This window comes from Lemur catta, chromosome 6 (genome assembly GCF_020740605.2).
Source record: "Lemur catta isolate mLemCat1 chromosome 6, mLemCat1.pri, whole genome shotgun sequence".
NCBI classification, from domain to species: domain Eukaryota; kingdom Metazoa; phylum Chordata; class Mammalia; order Primates; family Lemuridae; genus Lemur; species Lemur catta.
Window position 1 is genome coordinate 88291129 of NC_059133.1, and position 24695 is coordinate 88315823.

Here is a 24695-nt window from a genome sequence, read left to right on the forward strand (position 1 = left end):
TGATAAAAGGAGTGGTTACCAATCAAGAGGGAAGGTGTTTATTATTAATAAACAATATTAGAAAAATTTGCTGTTAGGAAAGAAAAAAATCAGTTTATGTCAGTATCTCATACTTCAGATAAATTTTAGATGGATAAATTTTTAAATGGAAACTTAAAAGGAAATTGTAGGTGACTGTTTAATCTTAGAAGAGAGAAGGGCTTTTTAAGCATAAAAGCAATGAAAGAGATCACAAAGAAATATATTGATTCAATTACATAAAATGTCAAAACAGATAAAAAGATGAAGTAGGAAAATATTTGTAATTAATATAATAGGCATAGAGTTAACAGCCGTATTATATAAAAAGTGCATACAAATTAGTAAGAAGTATGCTTCATCCCTGCTAGAGAAACTGGAAAAAAAGTAAATATTTTTCCAACTCTGTCCCTAAAAGGATTTAAGATATTTTATGAAGATATAAATAACAGTGATGCAAAATGAATATATTAATTAATTTTATAAAATAAATAAAAGAAAAATGAGATATGAAAATAAGGTAAAAATATAAGATGATACCAGGAGTGAATATTTAGTATACCAAAACATATGTCATTAATTCTTATGTGCTTCCATATACATTTGATTTTAAGCCTAATTCTTCACATAAAAAATACCAATTATAAGAGTTAATGTTCTTTAGGTAAAAGCCACTGACTGAAAAATCATCTTTAGTCTTTTTTTTTTTTTCATGAAACAGAGTCTCACTCTCTTGCCTGGGCTAGAGTACTGTGGCGTCAGCCTAGCTCACAGCAACCTCAAACTCCTGAGCTCAAGTGATCCTCCTGCCTCAGCTTCCCGAGTAGCTGGGCTATAGGCATGCGCCACCATGCCCGGCGAATTTTTTCCAGTTTTAGTTGTTTGGCTAATTTCTTTCTATTTTTATTAGAGACAGGGTCTCACTCTTGCTCAGGCTGGTCTTGAACTCCTGAGCTCAAGCAATCCTCTGGCCTTGGCCTCCCAGCGTGCTAGGATTACAGGCGTGAGCCACCGTGCCTGGCCCATCTTTACTCTTGATAATGAAACCGGTTTTTACCCATTAGTCCTCTAAAGAAGCTGCTATGTAGTGTAATGGAAAATATATTCAACAACATCTTTATAATATCCACAGTGACAGATTTCTTTGGCTTTTGTCCCTGCAGCACTGGGGCAACGTGCAGGTCAATTAAAGCAGGTGAGGTGAGCTGGAGAAATGGGTTGAGAGAATACTCAAGGGCAGGACAAGTTTCTCTTCAGAAACTAACTTTGATACATTTATTAGATAGGTAATTGAAGTTCTCATAAAGCATGAGTGAAATAATTTTACCTTGAAAAAATAAATTCTCTCCACCAGGCCATTTAATAAAAAAGTTAGTGAAGCATATATACTTTCTAAATTTGAGCGATGGGATATTCTAGTAAACTTTCTGAGGTAAAATAGTTGCAAAATATATAGAATAAAGAGGCTAATTATATAGATTTATTATGTTTAAACCAGTAAAGCTTTATAGGTTGCTATGGAAATTTGTACAGTGAGGCACAAAGGAGAGAGTATTCAGTTTTATTTGGGGGGCTGTTTTAGGTTGGTGTTTGCTAGCTGAGCTGTTGTTGGCTTAGAGCAGGGTGGGGAACCTTTTCATGTTGGAAGGCGGCATTAATTTGGCTGTAATCAAGGCCACATTCAAGAAACTTCAGTTAGATATACTTAAAAATGTACATTATTTTGTAAAAATCTAACTACTGTGTACTTAGCAATTTCAAAAATGAAAACTATTTGTTAATTTTAAAGTTAACTCACCTTTTAATGACTTTGTTGTATCTACTTTTTGTTGGAAAACATTTGAATATTTGGTTGCAGCATGAAGGTCCACAGTTCAGTTGATCTGTGGCCTGTTAGGGACCTGGCTGCAGATCTCCGCCCCCCACAATGGAAAAATTGTGAAACTGGTCCCTGGTGCCAAAAAGGTTGGGGACTGCTGCTCTAGGTGGATATCAGTCATTTGTGACTTTAAGGGCATCTTGATTTGTGTTGGGTAGGAGAATGTAGAGGTTGAAAAGCAAGAAGGCATTTTCGGGCGTGTTGCTGATGGTGTGGGTATTCTGCATTTTTCCATATTTCAATTGAATCTTTCTTAGCATCAAACAATGACTTTAAATTGTCATCTACTGAGAGTTCAGTCAATTCCATCTGTAGTTCTTTAGGTGCCTTGGTGATATCAACTAAGGTGAGGCTATGCTAATTTGAGTGTGATGTCATGATTCCTGAAGTCCGTGAACCTTTCATTACCTTCTCCAATTAATAGGTCTATAACAGCTGTGTATTCTTCAGATGATTCGCATATATCATCCTGCTTATCAGTGACCTTTGCTAACTGGGGAAACTGTTCATCTGAAATTTCCTTTTGAAGAAGTGTTTTGAAAAAAGAGCTTTTTTCGAAATGCTTGGACTTTTTTTTTGCCACATATCATATATAGACTTAGTTTTGCCTTGCAATGACATATTCATATTTGACATATCACACAGAAATGCTGCATTCCTATAGAAATCTTCTTTCAGTAATTCACATTGCTGGTTCTGTTATTTATAACATCTAACTATCTGTTCTTGCAGACATAAAATTTTGGCTAACACCTGTCTGTGTCATAGCCAACTGCACTTTAGAATGCTACAGCAAGTTCACACCAAATACCTCATCATTCACCTTAAGCATGTTACGAAACTGACCATACCATGTTGCATTTGCAGGAATATAGTTAACAATACTTATAACTTGTTGCAAAATGCCACTTAAAATAGTAGCTTTAGCACAGAGATTTTGCTGATGTAAGAGACAGTGAAAAGAAACGAGAGCATCTGGATCTGTTAATACTTTTTTTATCTGCAGTAAATGCTTCATGTTTTCTTGTCAATGGAAGGTACACTGTCTTTACTTACACTCCCTGAATTTACCAAATTCAGTCCAACTTCATGACGTTTATCTTGGAAGTTGTTGAAGATCTCTGTTCTGTTCGCCAGAGTGCCCAGATCGCCTGAAGTGAGTAACTCTTTGCAGCAAAGAAAATCTGTTATGACCCGAATGAAGCATAAAACCTGCACCAAGTCAGTACTATCAGTTGATTCATCCAAAGCGATTGAATAATATATATTTTCCTTTTGAAGTGTTGCATGACATTGTTCTGTTAAGTTGAAGGCTAATTCATGCTGCTGATCAGTTATGGTTCTCTTTAATAGAGGCAGTTGTTTGTACTTTGAAACATTATCGGGCTCTAAGCATCCTAGAACTTTGACAGTACATTCTTTCACAATTTCTATATCACTGACTGGCTTCCTGTTTTTCCTGGGTATATAAGCTATGTTCTAAGTTGCTTCGGTGGCATTATTTCCAGGTCTTATTGCTGCTTGAAAGAATCATCTTTGCTTTTGCTTTTCATCTTTTAATTTCTGCAATACAACCTTTCATGCCTCTCTGTCTAATTTAAAATATTTGTGGTTCTTATGAGTGTTACAATGCTGATGAACATTGAACTTCTTTAATGTTGATATTTCAGTATCACAAAGCAAGTAAGTATCTTTAGTAGAAACAAGGTAATATTTCTATCCCCAATCCTCATTAAAAAATCTGTTTTCCTTCAGCGTTCTCTTGGTCTTCTTTGACATGATGGGCTGTTAAGCAGACAGAATTAAAAAATACGGCTAAGCTGTGCCACTATTCACAAATGCCAGTTCAAACAGAAACATAGTGCACCGTTGTCAAAAGTTGCTAACAGACTGATGTACTCAACCCCCATAAACTCTTGCCAGCCAGCCTCATGCAGTAGTGGCTCCAGTCAGGCAGGGGAAGTTGAACTAAATCATGAGTGTAGCAGTCGTCAATTTAGCCCTTATGGCTTACTAATGTTCTCATTGTGCCAGTCAATCTGGGAGGATTATTTTATTGAAACTTACTTTATTCTTTGGTATTTCAAATACATTCATTTTAAAAATAAAATGAAAATATAAAAGACGAACAAAAAATGTATTAATAAAAATAAAAGGATTTATTCTGTAAAATTTGGATTCAGTCAAAAGGGCGCACTTAAGAACTTAGAAGGCCACATGTGGCCGTAAGGCCGGAGGTTCCCCAACCCAGGCTTAGAGAGACTAGATACGGAAGTGGGAAATAATTTTTAGTTAGTAGAAACACTGTGTGCCAGACTGTCTTCATGCCTTTGCACGCTCAAGGAATGGCAAGCGGCTTGTAACTGGAGCATAATAGGATAGTAATGGTATTCATTAAAATGAAATTCTACCTGTATTTTTCAAGGATATGGCTTCGGTAATAAGATACAGATACAAGATGGAGCCCACAAGAGCAGACCATTACTGAATATTTGAGTGCTGACTGTGCACTTGCCATTATGCTGGATTGTTTTAGGATAGGAGATATAACAATGCATAAAACAAACCCCTTTTCTCAAGGACCTGGAATCTAGAGTGGTGGGAAACATGGGTAAACAGTCATAATATTTTATCTGTTTGAAATGCACAGAAATATACAGTATATTCATGATAGTAGGGAATTAAATTGATTCAGTCTGTATTCACTTTCAGGTTATAAGCTTTATCTTCTACTAGTACTATGCCAGTGTTATTTCTGAATTAAATGTATTCTTTGCATTATGTCCACTAAGTCTTTTGAATTAGTTGGGTAGACTGAGTGCTTAAGGATTGTTCTTAGGGATGTAATTTTCTCCAGGGTAACCAGTTTATACATGGAGAATTTTATTATGATGAGTGTTGTCACAAGCCAAGAATTCTGTTTAACATAGGCATCTCATGTTTTTGTCTGTCCCTCAATAGTAGACTCTTTTTTATTTGGTTACTGTACATTCTCTGTTAAAAAAAATCCACTAAAATGAACGCTTTCACTATTATCTTCCATTAATCACCACTTATTATTAAAATATGATACCAACATGGATAATCAAGTAGAGGGGAAGCCCAGAAGTACAGCAGATTTCTTCACAGTTCTTTTTTTCTTATTAGTTCTGTCAGGGAGTAGATATCCATGAACTCTCTAACCTCCCCTTCATTTAAAGCCTAATGTAACCAGAGTAAGACAGGAACTGGTTTGGGGTCAAGAACAGGAAGGGTGTGCATTTTGCATGACATTTTCCTTATTGTCATAAAAATCAGAACTATGGTCACTGGCTCCACTTCCAATTTGATAAATGATGGTTGTGATTCTAGAAGTTTTCCCAAAATAACTTTCATGGCAACAGAATGGTTTTGAGGACCTATGGGTTTTCATAGTAAGAGTTTACCTTATGTCTGTCATATTAATGCTCTTAGAATTAGCATGGCTCTGACATTTTGGGGTTGGCTTCGTTTTATTTGAAACTCCTAGCTGTAGTTTCTTTTGCCCTGTTACTGTAGTCCAACTTTTTTGACTGTTAACATCCATTTTATTTTATTTTATTTTATTTTATTTTATTTTATTTTATTTTATTTTATTTTATTTACCTTCTCTATCCAGCTCTCCCTTATTTTTACCCTGATTTTTTGTTAATTTGTTGTTCTGGTGCTCTGGATATAGAAGGAAAAACAATGAGGTGAGGATGCTCAATTCATCCACATTTGAACTCATCATCTTGATGACCTAAAACTGTATTTATAGTCCATATTTTGTTGAATGACACACCAGTTCATATTTGCCAAGTCTTGAGAGCCATCCTAATCTATCTTTTATCTTTCTTCTTTCATGTTGATCCATTCCTCAACTTTTATCATCTTCATCAGTTCTTATTTGGAATATTTCAGAAGTTTTCTGCCTGGCTTGTCTTTCTTTAGTTTCTTCCCCCCTCTAGCTAGTCCCTCATTGTTATCACCCCTGATGATAACCGACTTGACTTTTCTGCGTACGGTCTTCATCACCTATAGGATCTGCAGTTCAAGCTTCTTAGCATAGCAAAATAATAAAAATGTGAGATTTCTTTTGATGTCAGTGTATCTCACAATATGCTGCAATTTTACTGATCTTGCTGTTTCTTGAATATATCATTACTTCTGGTGTCCTTTGCATATGCTATATCCTCTTCTTGTAACACTATTTCCCATTTTGGCAACTGCCTAAATAAAAGCTTTACTTTCTCTCGTAAGTTTTTAGTGACAACTCTTCCATTCACTGGCTTGATTGGGTGTCACTTCTCTATACTCTCATAGCCTTCAGTTTATACCTCTCTTGACATACTTACCGTTTCTTGTCTAGATTGCAGATTTCATAAGGGCAACAGTTTTGCCTTGTTTATTTTCATATTCCCTGTATCAAGCATAGTGCTTAGCTCCTAATAGGTGCTCAAAAGTTTTTTAAAACTGGAATACTATCTTGGTAATTTATAAAATACTTCTTTTTCTATTTCCTGTGCCTTAATCCTTTTCTATATTAAACTTGTAATGAGCTTCTTAACGTAAAAGTAATCATATAACATAATGGAAATGTTTAGTATTTATAGATGGAAGTTTATTTAAATTTTAAATATTTGCACAAAACACATCAGCAAGCTTTATTTAATAAGTTTTCATCTGACAAATGTCTCAGTTTTGTTTATTGTAGTTGGAGCCTTTATCTGAGTGTCATCCTTTAAGTAACATGACTTAATTTATTTTTTACAGTGGAGCAATGGAGGTATTATTTACTAGCTTTGATGGACAGTAGCATGCAAATAATTTTACTCATTACTAAAACTCTTATTAGGTAATTCATTTGTGACAACATTTTATTTCACCATAATCTAGACATTTGAGTTCTAAAAGTTAGATGCTTACTTAGAAAAGACTAGTGACAATTATGTAAACCTACCTAAATTATATTGTACAAAGAAGACAAGAGCTCTTACTGCATTTTGCATCTTGATAGTGTGCAAATTGCTTATGGTCAGCCCAGCCTGTGGTGGCAACCTTTCAAACGTTGTATTATGTAATCTCTAGTTTATGCATGTTACATATAGAATGCCAAGTGTAAGTTGGTAGACACTGCAGTGAACTAACTTCTTACTTTTTTCCTCTTATGCTTGTTTGCTTGAAGATACTGGTAGTTTTCATTATATGTGTGAATAGAGAGAAGAGAAGTGGTGGTTAATGAATTATGATGTGGACTTTTTACTGTATTACTCTATCAAGATGGAAACCTTATTTGATTTTAGAAGATTTGTATTAAAGATGTCATAAAGAAAAATCCAGTTCATTATATTGGAATACACATCTGCACACAAAAGTATTTTGCTGTTTCTGGCTTCTGCTATGCTTAGGTTTTTAACCTTATATGATTCCTATCTCTTCTCGTGGGACACCTCTTATGTCTCCCTTTACCCATTTCAGTGTGCATTGAGATCAGGTGAGAATTAGGGGAAACTGGATGTGGGGAGAAGTACAAGATCTGGGTTCATCTTTATTTTAAAAAAAATGTGTGCTCTGTGCCAATCATCATGATATGGTAGTAAAACCTGGTTTTTAACCTTTGAGTTCTTTATGGTTTATACTGTGGTATAGCAAAGTATGTCAAGCAAGAGCACATAGGAGGGAGTAACTTAAGTTTTCCCGAGCAAGCTGGAAAAGGCTTCTACAGAAAAGTTACCTTTGTGTTAACTTTTAAAAATAGTCTCTGTTTCTTATTCATGTTTTCAGCAATATTATCAAGATATAATTTACATGTAAAAATATTCATGGATTTTATGTTTAGTTTCATGAGTTTTGATAAATATATATGCCTATGTAACCATTACCTAAGAAAATATTTTTTTATCACCTCATTCCAAAAAATTGCCTTACCCCTTCCCTTTAAAATCAATCCGTACTCCCATACCAGTTACCACTGATCTGATTTCTATCACTGTAGATTAGCTTTGCTGATTCTTTAACATCATATAATGGGATCATGTAGTAGGTACTCTTTTGTGTCTGGTTTCTTTTGTCCAACATGATTTTAGAAATTTATCCTTGTTGTTGCATGTGTAAGTAGTTCTTTTATATTGCTGAAGTAGTGTTCCATTGTATAAATGTAGCAGACATTGTTTATCTGTATACCTATTGATAGACATTTGTACTGTTTCCAGTTTTGGGCTCTTACGGATAAAGCTTCTATGAACTTGAATGTACAAATTGTTGTGTGGACATATATTTTTATTTCTCTTGGGTAAATACCTAAGAATGGAATTGCTGGTTCACAGGTTAAATGTGTGTTTAACTTTATAAGAATCTGCTAGACTGTTTTCCAAAGTGATTACACTAGCAGTGTATGAGAGTTCCAGTTGCTCCATCCTCACCAACACTTAATATTGTTAGTCTTTTTTTAATGTTAGCCATTCTAGTGGGTGTGAAGTGGTATCTTACTGTGGTTTTAATTTGTATTGCCCTGTTGATTAATGAGGTTGAGCATCTTTTTATGTGCTAATTATCCATTCATGTATCTTCTTTTTTAAAGTATCTATTCAAGTCTTTTACCCATTTTTAAAATTTAAAAATTTGTAAACTTTTTACCCCATTTAGCAAAAGCAATTTTAGGCAATAAGAACAAAATGGGAGGTATTTACCAGACCTCAAACTATACTACAAGGCTATGGTTATTAAAACAGCTTGGTATTGGCACAAGAACAGGGACACAGACCAGTGGAACAGAATCGAGAATCCAGATATAAAACCATCCTCATATAGCCATCTAATCTTTGACAAAGCAGACAAAAACATACACACTGGGGAAAAGAATCCTTATTCAATAAATGGTGCTGGGAAAACTGGATAGCCACATGTAGAAGACTGAAACAGGACCCACACCTTTCACCTCTCACAAAAATCAAATCACGGTGGATAACAGACTTAAACCTTGGGTGTGAAACTATTAGAATTCTAGAAGAAAATGTGGGAAAGATTCTTATAGACATTGGCCTAGGCAAAGAATTTATGAAGAAGACCCCAAAGGCAATCACAGCAACAACAAAAATAAATAAATGGGACTTGATTAAATTAAAAAGCTTCTGCACAGCCAAAGAAACTGTCACGAGAGTAAATAGACAACCTACAGAATAGGAAAAGATTTTCGCATGCTACACATCTGATAAAGGACTGACAACTAGAATCTGTTCAGAACTCAGGAAAATCAGCAAGAAAATATCAAACAACCTTATCAAAAAGTGGGCAAAGGACATGAACAGAAAGTTTTCAAAAGAAGACAGAAGAATGGCCATCAAACATATGAAAAAATGCTCAACATCTCTAATCATCAGGGAAATGCAAATCAAAACCACAATGAGATATCACTTAACTCCAGTGAGAATGGCCTTCATCAAAAAGTCCCATAACAACAAGTGTTGGCATGGATGTGGAGAGACAGGAACACTCATATACTGCTGGTGGGACTGCAAACTAGTGCAACCTCTGTGGAATGCAATATGGAGATATCTTAAACAGATACAAGTAGGCCTACCATTTGATCCAGCAATCCCATTATTGGGCATCTACCCAAAAGAACAAAAGACATTCTGTAACAAAGACATCTGCACCCGAATGTTTATAGCAGCACAATTCACAATTGCAAAGATGTGGAAACAACCCAAGTGCCCATCAATACATGAGTAGATTAATAAAATGTGGTATATGTATACCATGGAGTATTACTCATCTATAAGAAATAATGGGAATGTAGCATCTCTTATGTTCTCCTGGATAGAGTTGGAACCCATTCTACTGAGTGAAGTATCCCAAGAATGGAAAAGTAAGCACCACATGTACTCACCATCAAATTGGTTTCACTGATCATCACCTAAGAGCACATTCAGGAATAACATTAATCGGGTGTTGGGCAGATGTGGGGGGGTGGGGAAGATGGGTGTATACATACATAATGAGTGTGATGCACACTGTCTAGGGGACGGACCCGTTTTGAAGCTCTGACTCGGGGGGGTGAGGGGGCAAGGGCAATATACGTAACCTAAACTTTTGTACCCCCACAATATGCTGAAATGATAAAAAAAAAGATTTATGCTTCTACAAGAAAAAAAATTTGTAAACTTTTAGACATTAAGTGTAATTTACATACATTAAATTTATACTTTTTTGTGGGCAGTTCTGAATTTTGACAAATACATACATTTGGGTAATTACCACCACAATTACACTACAGAATACTTCTGTCACCTCCCCACCGCCAAAATTTCTTCTAGTTCCTTTGTCATCCACCCTTCCCCCCACCTACAGCCCTAGGCATCCACTGATCTGTTCTTTGACTCATAAGTTTGTCTTTTCCAGAATGTCATATAAATGGCATCATATGACAAATAGTGTTTTGAATCTAGCTTCTTATTTTTATCATAATGCATTTGAAATTTATAACTGCTGTGTGTATCAGTTCTTTTTATTGCTGATAGTATTCCATTATAACAATGTACAACAGTTTATCCATTCACCATTTGAAGGACATTGCTGGTTTTTGGTGATTATGAGTAAATCTGCAATAAACATTTGCATACAGGGTTTTGTGTGAATATATGCTTCAGTTCTCTTGAGTAAATACCTAGAAAGGGAGTTACTAGATCTTATGGAATTGTTTGTTTACATTAAGAAACTGCCTATCTTCCAAAGTGGATGTGCCATTTTGCATTAATACAAGCAGTGTACCAGAGTTTCAGTTGCTCTGTATCATTGCTAGCATTTGCTGCTGTCAGTTTTTTAGAGCAGCAGTCCCCAACCTTTTTGCCACCAGGGACCAGTTTCATGGAAGACAATTTTTCCATGGACTGGGGATTGGGGGATGGTTTCGGGATGATTCAAGCACATTACATTTATTGTGCAGTCAAACCTTTCTACTAATGATAATCTGTATTTGCAGCTGCTCCCCAGCATTAGCATCATTGCCTCAGCTCCACCTCAGATACATCAGGCATTAGATTCTCATAAGGAGTGCACAACCTAGATCCCTTGCAGCACATGCAGTTTACAGTAGAGTTCGCGTTCCTAGTGGCTCTGGGGGTTAGAGACTGTAGTTTTAGAGTACTCCTGGTACAATTGGGTGCCAGTGCCTTGACTTGTATTAGGGTGCTAGCATTTTTACCTATCATTGATTTTGAACCACCAGGGCAAATATCAACATACTTATTCAGAGTAATCTGTATAATTCAAAAAAGTTATCTAACATTGAATATTTTAGTATACTTATGCCTATTGTATGAATTTACATAAAATATCTTCTTTGATGACTAGTTGGCAATGACACTAGATAACAAGCAAAATAGTCTAGCTGTGTGTTTAGATGGATTCATATATAAGGCAGAAGTACAATTTCTCAGATGATATATTAACTCCTTCAAATCTGCAGCTGAATTTTTAATTTGATGTGTGACTATATTGGTGGAAATTGGCAGTGCTTTAATTTTTTTTATTGACTTTTCGTCTTGGAGGAATTTAGCAATGTTAAGTGTAGAAGTGTTTTATTAGTCTCTCTGTTATGTGTGCTTCTCCAGCTGGAAAGCTTTAATAAATGTTGTTTTGACTTTCAGCAGGGTCATATTTACATTTAAACTATGCAGTTCCTTTTCTTTAAATTCTGAATGATTGGTCTCAAAATAATGACTCCACTTAATTAGAACCATAATGCTATTCACAAAACAACACAATAAGATAACATATGAAAGCCTATGGAGAGATTGCTTTTGTATTAATAATATTTTTGTTTATTATTTGCAATTTTACTCAGGGTCTTTGGAGTAGATTCCTCTCTTCCATGAGTCAGACAACTCCCTGATAGGTCAGTTTCGTTTTTTTCCCCAGTGTCTTTAAATGTGGGCAGTACAGCTATGGGTTGAGAAAGTGAGTCTTCTGATCTCTCTTTTTTAAGCCAAGGATCCATCCTTAAATACAAGACAAATAGAAGTAAATTTGCTGTTATTTTAGAATAGAATACTGATAAATTCCAAAACAAAATGGTTTAAGGTAAAATTTAAAATTTTAGAAATGTTGCATTACAAATTTGTATTTACCTCTTGGAGTGTTTCTGCCTAGGCACAGGGAAAATTTCAGGACTTCAAAATAACAATTTTTTAGATTATAATGAGGTACAGAGATTAAGGCATGGATAATCAGAGATAGCTAGTGAGAGCACAAAAGTGCTGAGAACAAACTTAATGGATCTCTGAACATGTATATATTTATACCCAAAAGCTACTACCTTAGAAAATTATAGAAAATATAAGAATACACAAACAGATATTCCATGAGCCACTGGAGTGAAGTCATCATCACACCTTATTTAGCTTCAGAAAATACCAGAATGAAAGTGGAAAAGGCTGACTTTATTAATACTGCGAAAACAGTTTTGACCTTGTGGACCCCCAGAAAGGATCCCTGGGATGTCCAGAGGTCCCTGGACTACAGTTTGAGAACCACTGCTCTAGGGCCTGGTCTTTCAGTCTTTTGTGGTGTCACAGCTGTGGGGCCAGGGTGTTGTTGAGGATCTTTACTCTGACTGGGCGGAATGTTCCAGACTGTCCACACTGCTTGGTCCTTAGTATTTCTGTTCTGTTCTGGACCTGATAGCAGTTGTACTCTGATCTAAGCAGCCTCACCCCATGCAGTCAGAGCCCCATTCTTGCTCAAGGACTCATGGGGGATTCCTTTCTTAATTCAGAAAAATACATAAAACATAAATGTGTACATTAGAGGTACTAAATGGTAAACAAATAAATAATTATAGTTATAAATTCTATGAATATAAAGTACTCTGAAAGTCTATAAGGGAGCGTGTAACCTAATTTGGGATCTATGGGAACGTTTATTTAAGGAAGTACTATTTAAGGAAATATTGGAAGAGGAAGGTAATATGTAGAGGAAAAGCCTTGTGGTAGTAGGCAATATAAGGGACTGGCATTGTTATTAATAAGGTGAAGAATGGCATAAATGGAAGCTGAAGAATTGAGTAGAGCCAGATAGTAGAGAGTTAAAGATTATGTTAATGATTTTGCTCTTTATTCTAAAAGTTAAAAGTTATAGACAAGGAATTTATGACATAACAGCCACAATCGCTAAAGAAATGTATGGACTTCTAAGTGCTTTACATATATTATCCTCTTTAATCTTCACAATAACCCTGTAAGATAGGTCTGTTTTTAATTGTCATGTTGTAGATGAAGAACATGAGGGATAGAGAGGTTAAGTAACTTGCTTGAGCTTGCCTGTCTAGGAGGTATTAGAGTTGAGCAGCCCACCTCTAGACAGAGTCTGTGTTCCAGATCACTGTACTACACTATCTTTCATTATACAGTTTGTTTCACACTTAAGGGATTTGTAACTGTAAATTGTACAATTTGTAACTGAACAGTTAAAAGTACAGTTCTGTTATGTTGTTTCCCTAAATACGATGTCTGTACCGCTAGGTGGTGTATGGATAAACACTTAAAGAAACCCTGTGTATTTATTTTGATATATATATTGGCATCTACCTTTTTTTAAGGCATTGTTTTCTGTCTAGAGACCTAGAAATCATCCTCAGTGCCTGCTTTTTCCTCACCTCTCATTGCCAAGTCCTGTCAATTTTTCCTTCTCAAATATCTGTTGATTCTGTCTTCTGTCTGTTGCCACTATACTGATTCTATCTACCATAATTTCTTGCTGGGTTAACTGAAATGCATTATAACTGGTCTCCTCTGTCCTCCCCATCTTTGCAGCATATTTTTGATAACCATGTTTATTTGCAGATAAAAGGAGTGTTAGAATTTTGAGAGGATTGAGAATGGTAATTTCAAATATTGAGTGATCTTCATGCATGGAATTCAGTCCATAAAGCCTAATCTGTCCCTGACTTTGCAGGAATGGGACTGTTACTCTTGTGTGGGATGATTGCATTGCCCCCCCCCCCCCCATGTGGCATGGTTGGATCTATAAGAGGAAAAAAGTCCTATAATGCCCCTTGCCCACCCTGTTTTTATAATTTAATCATCTAAATTAAAATTAAATTTATGGTGTTGTACACCTGTCACCACAGTCATTTCCATCACCCTAAAGAAAATCCTAATGTCTATTTCCATCTCTCACCCCAGGCAACCACTAATTTACTCTGGATCTTTATGTATTTGGTCTCACTGGAATTTTTATATAAGTAGAATCATATAGTATATGATATTGTGCCTGGCTTCTTTCACTTTAGCATGTTGCTTTTGAGGTTTATCCTTGTTGTAATATGTATTAGTATGTTGTTCCTTTTCATTGCTGAGCAGTATTCTGTTGTGTAAATATACTAAATTTTGTTTTATCCATTTATCAGTTAATGGGGATTTGAGTTGTTTCAACTTTTTGGTTATTATGAGTAATGCTGATGTGAACTTTCACACACAAGTCTTAGTATGAACTTATGCTTCATGTCTCTTGAGTAGGGTGGAATTGCTGGGTCATCTGATAAATTTGTTTAATATTTTAAGGAAAAATGGAGGTGTTTGTTTCAGAGTGTCCTTGCTAGTTCACGTTCCTGCTTCTCCACATCCTTGCCAACACTGTAATTGTCTATTTTAAAAAGTTATTATAGTCATACTTATGGATGTGAAGTAGTGCCTTATTGTAGTTTTAAATTGCATTTGTCTAATAAACTAATGATGTTGAGCATCTTTTCAGGTGCTAATTGGCCATCTTTATGTCTGGTAAAATGTCTACTCAAGTCTTTTGCCCATTTAAAAGGCATTATTTATCTTCTTCTTCTTTTTTTTTTAGACAGAGTCTCACTCTGTTGCCCAGTCTAGAGTGCCATGGCCTCAGCCTAGCTCACAGCAACCTCAAACTCCTGGGCTCAAGCAATCCTACTGCCTCAGCCTCCCGAGTAGCTGGAATTACAGGCATGTGCCACCATGCCAGCTAATTTTTTCTCTATATATTTTTAGTTGTCCAGATAATTTCTTTATTTTTAGTAGAGACAGGGTCTGGCTCTTGCTCAGGCTGGTCTCGAACTCCTGACCTCGAGCGATCCTCCTGCCTCGGCCTCCCAGAGTGCTAGGATTACAGGCGTGAACCACCACGCCCTCCAGTCTTCTAAAAAATACTTTGTTTGTATTCTATTTGATTTGTAGAATTTATTATGTATTCTGGATAAAATGGTTTAGTATGTATATGATTTCAAATATTCATCCAGTCTGTTACGTGTTTTTACTTTCTTAATGATGTCTTTTGAAGTGCAAAAGTTATTAATTTTGATGAAGTCCAAGTTGTTAGTTTTTTTCTTCTATGGATTGTGTTTTTGATGTCATATCTAAGAAATCCTTTATTTAACCTAAGGTCACAAAGATTTTCTTTTAAACGTTTTAGGTTTTACATTTAGATCTGTGATCCATTTTGGATTAATTTTTATGTGTATAGATTGTTAATAGTATGAATGGAGGTTCTTTTTGTAGGGGGATATGAATAGCCAATTGAAAAGATTATCCTTTTCCATTTAATTGCATTTGCACCTTTGTCAAAAATCATTTGATGGTACATGTATTTCTGGAGTTTCTATCTGCTCTATTGGTCTATACTTCAATACACACTTTAAAACTACATTGCCTTGATTATTCCAGCTTTATAGTAAAATTTGAAAACAGTTATTGTAACTTTCTAACCTATTGAATGGCCTACTTTTGTCTTTGATTCTGTAATTTTTTGCTTCATTTATTTTAGATCTTATTAGGTGCATGCATGTTTATAATTCTTTCTGATAATTTGACTTTTTAATCAATATAAAATATCCCTCTTCTAGTAACATTGTGTGTGCTTGAGACAGGATCTAGCTCTTGTGCCCAGGCTAGAGTAACAGTGACCTCATTATAGCTCACTGCAACCTGAAACTCTTAGGCTTAAGTGATCCTCCTGCCTCAGCCTCCTGAGACTACAGATGGCATACCACCATGCCCAGCTAATTTTTAAATTTTTTCTAGAGATGGGGGTCTCACTATGTTGCTTAGGCTGGTCTGGAACTCCTAGCCTCAAGTGATCCTTCTGTCTCGGCCTCCCAAAGTGCTAGGATTACAGGCATGAGCCACTGCACCCTGCAAAAACTGGAAATTTTAGATAATAAGATGGATATATATTCTGGGCTTGTTGCTATTGTTGTGTTTGTTTATTGACTTTCCTAGATTAATTCAGTTGTCTGTTTCCCTTTTAAAATATTTTTATGCCTAGCTTTCTAGGGATTGTTCCTGTGTCACTGTATCTTAGTGGTCAGCAAATGATTGATTAGTTGTTGTTCCTAAACACCAGCAAGTAAGTGTTTCACCATTTTCCTTTGGATCTGTTTGTGGTTTAGGGGATATCTTATCGTCTTAGGCAGTTTCAAATTTGTCTCGCATTCAGCTAGAGACTAGCTTCAAGTGTTCTCTCTGGTGTCTCTTGAGAAGGAGCAGCTTTGTCCTTGCACATGGCCTTCCTGACCACCAGGAATGAATGTCCATTTAACAAGGCTCTCTTTGGATGTCTCTTTCCTAGGATGTTTCTGTTAAATTTCTGGCTAGTCTGTTACTGTGTTGCTTGCACCAACCGATGTCACTTGTATAGTAGCCCTCCTTGATTGTCTGCCGCTGAAAGCACTCTTGTTTTTGACAACATTCCTGGGTATAGATTTTTTCATGCCTTGTCCAAATAAACATAGCCCCCTCTTGCAGGGCAGGGAAGCTGCCAGTCCTTATGGCCTGCCATCTCTGTGCAGGGTAGAACTTCTGTGCCACAAACCTGGCAGTATGAGTGGGAATGGGAGTAGCTCCTAGCTAAAATACCACAGTTTTTGGTGAGATTCAGTAGATTTGTTTTTTAATAAATGCTTCTTATTTCATTGTATGTCCTTTGATCAATTTTCAGGGACTTTAGTTAGTTTTCACAGTCTTTTCATGTTTTTTATTTGCTTTCAGGAAAACGCATTTGCTGAATAACTCACAGAGCCACTTTGGAATACCTGCCTTCTGTATTCTTTTTAACCCTCCTCTAGACTTTCTCTACACTGCAGCTAGTTTTTCCACCTCCTGAAATACAAAGCCAATCATTTCACCTCAAGTTTAAAAAGTCCTCAACAGCCTTCATGTTGCTTTCAGAATAAAAACCAAAAATTCTAACGTAGTATATCATGCTTTCTTATATACAGTCTCATGTGTCATTTAACGATGGTGACATGCTCTGAGAAATGTGTCATTAGGCGATTTCATCAAATCTAGATGGTACAGACTAGTACCCACCTCTAGGCTATATGGTATAGCCTATTGCTCCTAGGCTGCAAACCTGAAGCATGTTAAGGTACTGAATACTGTAAACAGTTGTAACACAGTGGTATTTGTGTATCTAAACATATCTAAACATAGAAAAGGTACAGTAAATATACAATATTATAATTTTGTGGGACCACTGTCATGTTTGTGGTCTGTCGTTGACCAAAATATTGTTATGCACAGGTGACTGTGGTTTTATCTTATGAGTCTAATCATTCCCTTACCCCTTATTCTGAATAAAATCTAATCATTATTCTCAATCTAGGGAGCACTTTGCTTTCTATTCCTTAAAAACCAAGGCTTTGACCTATGGCCTAAGCATTGACTTTAGAATCTAAGGGATGTAGGTTTGAATTTCTGTTCTCCATTTGTTAGCTGTGTGACTTTGAGCAATGTGCTTACTTTTCTCAGTTTCCTCATGTGAATTATGGTAATGAACAAATAATATTTCATAAAGTTGCTATAAGGCTTAAGGGAGATAATGTATGTGAAGCCTAGAGCACAGTACCTTGTATTTAGAAGATATATTTATTCCCCCATACAATGTTCTCCTCCCATCATTTCTTTGAGTAAGCAGTTCATATTGAAATAGTGGAGCTATCAATGTACATAAATGGAATCATTCCAGTATCACCATTCCACCAACTATTTGAATAAAAGTTATACCTGAATTTGTTTCAACACATTTATTGAGTGCTTCATATCTAGTTCTGGCACCCTCATCAACTTTTTAAAATATGCTTTTAATTGAAGTATGATACATTAAGAGTTTTTATTTTACATGAAGGAAAAATTTTTCTGTAATTAGACTATTAGACTTTTCATTTTTTATTTTGAAAAAATTTCAATCTTTAGAATAGAAGCAGAAATAGTACAGTGAACTTCTATATATCCTAACTACAGTACAATTAGCATATTTAGGAAATTTAACATTAGTACATACTAGTATATAATGTGACACTCAGTTTTTGCCTTTCCCCCGATAATGACTTTCTAGCAGTTTTTCCTTACCATATCAGTTCTCCAATCTAGATTGTTCTTCAAAAATTTTTTTAACTTCATGACATTGATATTTTTTAAAGGCCAATTGTTTTGTAGACTGTCCCTCAACTTGAGTCTGTTTCCTCATTTTATTTAGATTATTCATTTTTTGGCAGGAATACTATATAAGAGATACTCTTTAAAAGATGATATGTCCTTTTCATTGCATTAATTAAGAGGTATGTGATGCCAGTTTATTCCTTTATTGATAATGTTAACTTAGATACTTGCTTATGGTGGTGTCCTCTAGGTTTATTTCCTCTACAGTTATCATTTTACTCTTTGTCGTTAATAATAATAGGTGGGGAGATGGTAGAAATATCCTTTTTTCCAATAAATTTTGATCCTGTGGTTTTTGCATCCTTTATGCTTGTCTGAGTCAGATAGTACGATGGTAGTTGCAAATGGTAGATTATTAATATTTTAAAAACAACTCCTAGAGTTTTCGGTTTTAGTGTTCCTAAGAGAGCTTTCTTTATCTAATAGTGACAATTACAAAATATTTTGTGGTTTTGTGCTTATGTCATGGCTTTAATTGTTTTTGTCTTTTTTAGGTTCATGTACTGGACAGACTGGGGAGAAGTGCCAAAGATAGAACGTGCTGGAATGGATGGTTCAAGTCGCTTCATTATAATAAACACTGAAATTTACTGGCCAAATGGACTAACTTTAGATTATGAAGAACGGAAGCTTTATTGGGCAGATGCAAAACTTAATTTCATCCACAAATCAAATCTGGATGGAACAAATCGGTAAGATTGCTTTAAAAGCTTTTTTTAAACTTTAAGAAAACTCTATAATGGTTTGATATATTAAAGTATAAAACCTAGTTTTATTAAGAAATTAGTTTATTTTTGGCTAAGTGTCAAAGGGGGAAGGGAATAGTTTTAGTTTCGTTCTTTAAAGAAGTAATTTTACTTCTCATCCATCTTGGTAGCAGTTAGAATTTATGGACTGTATTTTCCTTTTCCTTACTCTGAGCTAACTTAGTTCTTCTGTGGTTCTCAACCAGGGATAGTACCTTTATTCCCTCCCAGAGTATTTAGAAATGTGTGGGGAATTTTGGTTAACTCAAAGATGGAGTGCTACTAGTGTTTTATTTAGTTCCTGCCAAACATCCTGCAATGTGCTGGGCATCCAATACAACAAAAAGCTCTTCCACTCAAAGTTACCAGTAAAGCCCATAAGTACTGCTCATGGACCTTGTTTGATAAATCTCTAGACTAGGAAAGGGTTTGGCCAGTTTTTTCTGTAAAGGCCCAAATAGTAAATATTTTTGGCTTTTTGGGCCATTTAATCTCTGATTCAACTATTTACCTCTGATGTTGTAGTTTGAAAGCAGATATGGTTATTAATAATAATACATAAGGGAATAGGCATGGTTGTGTTACACTGAAACTTTATTTATAAAACAAATAGCCAAAGAGTGGTTTGTTCACTCCTGGATTAGGAGAAAACCTACTGCATGTACCATATATTCCAATATTCAAGGAAGATCAAAGTCTGTAATACATAACATGGAATTTCTTCTCAGATTATGTTAAGAGTTTTAAAGATGCTTTGTATTTGCATTCTTGTGTTTCAATGATTATTTGGGTTTTTGGTAGTCTTAATCTAAGGCCCCACAAGGTGAGAGTGTTAGGTAGTTGAAGGATTTTTCAAAGTATAAACATTTGTAAATTCTCTGAACTGTGAATAAGGAGCACTTAGAGGTATTAAAAGCCAGGAAAAGTTTAAAGAATTTAATTAAAATAAACTTTTTGTAATCATGGAGTTGGAGTATTTTTTGCCTTGTTTCAAAAAAGAGTGAAATGACTTACAAGATGGTTTTAAAAATAGTTAAAAAATTAATGCCAAAAAGTAAGTATATGATAAATATAAAAATATAATTGCTGAGTTTGAATTTCAGATCTGACTTTGAGAGGGGGTCTAGGAAGATGGATGTGGCCATGTCATAGTTTTTTGAATAAAACTAACAGGAACTAGTAGCAAATATAAAAACATGGGTAAAATTTACATTAAAACTAACCTCAGGCATTTGAAAAATACAAGCAGATAAGGGCTAACAACCAACAGCAACAAGACTGCCATGGTATCGCTGCTTATGCAGGAGTAAGCAGAGAGAGTTAACAGGACTCATAGGACTTGAAAGTGGGAACGCCAAAATAGCCTCAGCTATTTGCTGGACAATGTGGTGAGCTATTTTAAGAGCAGCAGCTGAAATGGGAGGGTGAGAGGTTGCCCACTCTGATATTAAGCAAGTGCAATATGTCCATGGTAAAGACAGAAGGAGCTAGAGCAGTCTACCCCCAATGACCTCTTAAAATGGAACTCTTGAAGTGGACCTGCCAGAGTTCTAAATCTAGGACAAGGCACTACACTGAGTAGAAACAAAATTGAGTAGGATAGTAGAATCAAAATTGAGCTGTATTCAGGACAATAGAATTGAGAGGAACGAGAGGGGAAGGAAAGAGAAGCTTCAGATAATGATGGAGAGGGCAACAGCTAGGAGATCTCAGCTAGTTCTGCCATATTTTTGAACATTGTATGAAAGCAACAGAGGAATGAATTCTATGATGTTAGAAAAACTACCTTGAACACCACTTTCTTTTAAAAGTTCAGGAACACTAATTTACATCAGAAACAGAATAGTATCATGGTAAAATCCCATTTAAAGTTATTATAAAGGAAAAAGGAATGAGGAAAAGAATAATGTCTTTATATACAAAGCACCCCAGAAAAACACGACCATAGAACACATCAATCTTCTATTTTAAAATGAACCAAATCATTTAGAAACCAGTATGAGCTATGAGAGAGCAACATACAATTAGAAAAATTCAGAAATGAGATGGTAGGAAGGAATACAAGAGCGAATAAACCAAAATTGCCTTTAAATAGGAGTTGAAAAGGAGGAAAAATTTAAAGACCAAAAAGAAATTCAGAAAGAAAAGGATTTGAGAGAAAGTGACGTGTTAAAGATAGGCAAAGAAGAAACAATATACAGATAATAAGACTCTTAGGAAGAAAAAGCAAGGGAGTAGAACAAATATGAAAAACTATAATTTAGGAGAAGTTTCTTAAACTTGAAACTACGTAATGAAAGAAAACACTGTGTACCTGAAAGTATAACCCAGAGCAAACAACACAAGACATATTCTAATAAAATTATAGTGTGTTAGAGAAAGAAAAATTCCCTGGACTTCTAAGAAGAAAGAGTAAATGACTTAAAATGGAAAGAAAATTGGTTTAGCATCCAGACTTTCTAACAGCAACACTTTGTCAGAAGAAAATAGAAAAATATTTTTAAGATATTCAAAGGAATAAGACATGATGCAAGCATTTTGTATCCAGCAAAACTGACTTTCTCATATAAAGCCATGGACAAACTATTACCAGCATGCAAGAAATCACAGATTATTGTTTCCCTGAGTCCTTCTTAAAAAGGTACGTTAGTGACTGAGCTTTAGACAATTAAAATGATGAGCGAGTCCTCAAAATAAGTCATGGTGATGCGCATTAAACATAATTAATAGTAGAATGAAGATAAAGGACGATTAAAATTAGGAAGAGGATAATATGTAATGGCTATTTGTTTAGATAATGTACAACTATAAAAAGCAGGAGTGAGAATAGAGGGAATATACAAAAAATTTGTCAAATTCTTCATAGTAACTACATTGGTGTAATGGCATTAATTTTGTTATCATGAGACTGTTTATATTGTTGCATCAATTAAGTGAATAACAATCAGATATATTAAATATTCTATTGTCCCTGCATGTGCTAGATTCTTAATGCGGAAGAAAAGAAATGCAGATGCAGTACTGTGGAGGTTAAGTGAAAGAAACTGTGATAATTCTAAGTTTTAATTGAAAGTAGTAGTATGAGCTTATCAAGAATTTCATCTTACAAAAATATATATACACAAATACTTTTTAAAAATGCAACCACCAAAGAGAACTAGGAAAAAACGACCAGTTGAGTACCAGTTAAACTTTTACAGTGCTGCGTGCAGTGAACTTCTGTAGCACCCAGACTGTGGACTTGGGAAAACCATTCTACCTTAAAAAAAACTAAGCTTTTCTGGTGAAATGGCTTATTCTACGTATTGGGCAAGAAATGTACATTATGTCATACTAGATAGCAAAGAAGCTATTAAAGATTACTTAGGGTGAATTCAGAAAGACTGGAGAGAGAACTTGAGAACTCTCACTGGCCAAGGATTGATAGAAGCCTGTTAAGTATATTTAAATCCTTGAGTTCATGATGGTTTTTTTTTTTCCTTTAAAGAATTATTTATTCTTAGAGGATGATAGGAAACAATTCATTACCTTTAACATTGGTAAATAAAAGAAAGAATCAAGCAATTTATGATATATTTCCTATATGAATATACCACTGGCTAACAAAATAGTAGATATGGAAGAGCTGTTTCAACTAATAAATGAAAAAGGAATGACAATTAGAATATCACCATTTTATAACTTCCAGTGAACTAATGGATTTAGGGAGTGAGCATCAATGGCTGCTAACATCACAAGAAGAAAAAGAAGAGACATTATTCATTTTCTCATGGAAGAACACAGCACCACCTATCATCTTGCTAAAGGGATCAATGCAACATGGGTCTGATCAAGTCTCTGTATCAGCTGGCCATTTGTAGGAAATACAGAGAACCGAGAAACATATTGAACTGCACCATGCATGTGCATCAGCAAATCTGGACATATAAGTGAATATCCTAAGCCCTTCAACAGATAGACTATAAAGAAGAGAGAGACATGAAGAGGGAACATCTAGATTGAGACTTAAAAGACATAGCAAATTAAAATAAATGGGTGGTCAAGACTAAACTATTTTTCTATGGATGTGCACTTAACAAAGCAATACAACTATATAAAGAAAGGCAAAGAAGTAACTACTACATACTTGGAATAATTTACTTTTATGGAGAGAGAGGAATTGGGACAGGGTTCATGAAGAGCCTTCTGAGGTGACTGGCAAATTTTCTTTCTTGATCTGGGTAAATTCAGGGTTATAAGAGTGTTTCCTTTATAGTAACGAATTAAGCTGTACTTTTTTATACTTTTCTCTGTATATGCTTTATTTTATTATAACAGATTAAAAATAGTCTTTAAACTTCTCAGCACCTAGGATAAAATGAGTTAACAGCATACATTATTGGAAAGGTTGAAACTTCCGAGTTCTTTGTAAGACTTTTTCATCATATTAAATTAGAGAAGAAAAATTTCACATTGAATCAGTAAGGGAATGTAATCAGTATTGTTAGCTTTTTTTGTGTATGTGTGTGAATTTCATATGACTTTCCCATGGTGGTCTTTATTTAAAATTAGGAGCATAAGTGACTAAGCTAATCTTCTGAAACTTAAAATAAGGGAATCCAGGGAAGGAAAAACTCTATATCCCTTAAATGGTCTTCTTTTAAGCATTACTTTTCCAATTTGTGCTTTCAGTAACAGCATGTAGCAGAACACAGACCTAGTACTTATCAGGTATTCAGTAAATGTTTATTGGAAAGTATTTTTTATTATAGAATAATAATTGTGTGCTATTCTTTATGGAAATCATGCCTTCAGTGATCAGCAAGGCATGATCTTCCAATGATAGTAGATTTGTGTTTAAACTTTTACACTTTGAATTCCCTTTGAGAGGAACACCAGTGAATTTGCCAAAAAGACACACAGTTTAAGGATGCAATCTAGTCTTGGAAGAGGTAAGCTAATTGAGCACCAGTCGACCTTTGGGAACAGTATCCATAACCTTGGACTTTTTATATATTCCAAAGAAATCTCACACAAAAGTAAAAAAGAGTATTACCATTCAATTCTGGAGGAAGTTATATAATAGTTGGTTCCAAGTCTTTTTTTTCTTGTCCGAAAAACCCACAACAGCTCTATAATTTCCACAGTGAACCTCAGAGATTCATTGCTGCCCCTTTTCCTTAACAAAAGAAATAACAGGTCATAGCTGTTTGGGGAAAATTTATAGTATATACTTAATGATTCTATATTTGTATATCTCATTTTAAACTCTTTTTATACAAGCTATGGAAAATAGTTCAGGGATATCAATAGTTTGTTTTGGACACAGATAACTCAAGGTTCTCATTTATATTTCGTAACATGAATTAATAATACCTCCCAAACATGATCTCTGCAGAAAGTACATTACTTTTAAGACTCTTATGTGCTGTGATAAAATGTAGAGTTCTTTCCTCTCTAGTTGCAAATGGGGAAGACTGCAATATTTATCTTTAAAAATTATCAATATGTTTTTAAGATGGCAGTTCTCCTGAAACTGGTCTATAGAGTCAACACAGTATTCACGAAAATCCCAAAAGCTTTTACCTTTTTTTTTTTTTTTTAAGAAAATGG

At 35.0% G+C, this 24695-nt stretch overlaps 1 protein-coding gene across 1 annotated transcript in view; it reads left to right on the forward strand.

Annotated features, from left to right (window-relative positions):
- LRP6 (LDL receptor related protein 6) overlaps positions 1-24695 on the forward strand; it is a 160264-nt gene that overhangs the window by 53993 nt on the left and 81576 nt on the right. The window contains exon 3 of the mRNA XM_045554314.1: positions 18852-19049. Coding sequence (XP_045410270.1) covers positions 18852-19049 — 198 coding nt within the window. The remainder of the gene's footprint in view (positions 1-18851; positions 19050-24695) is intronic.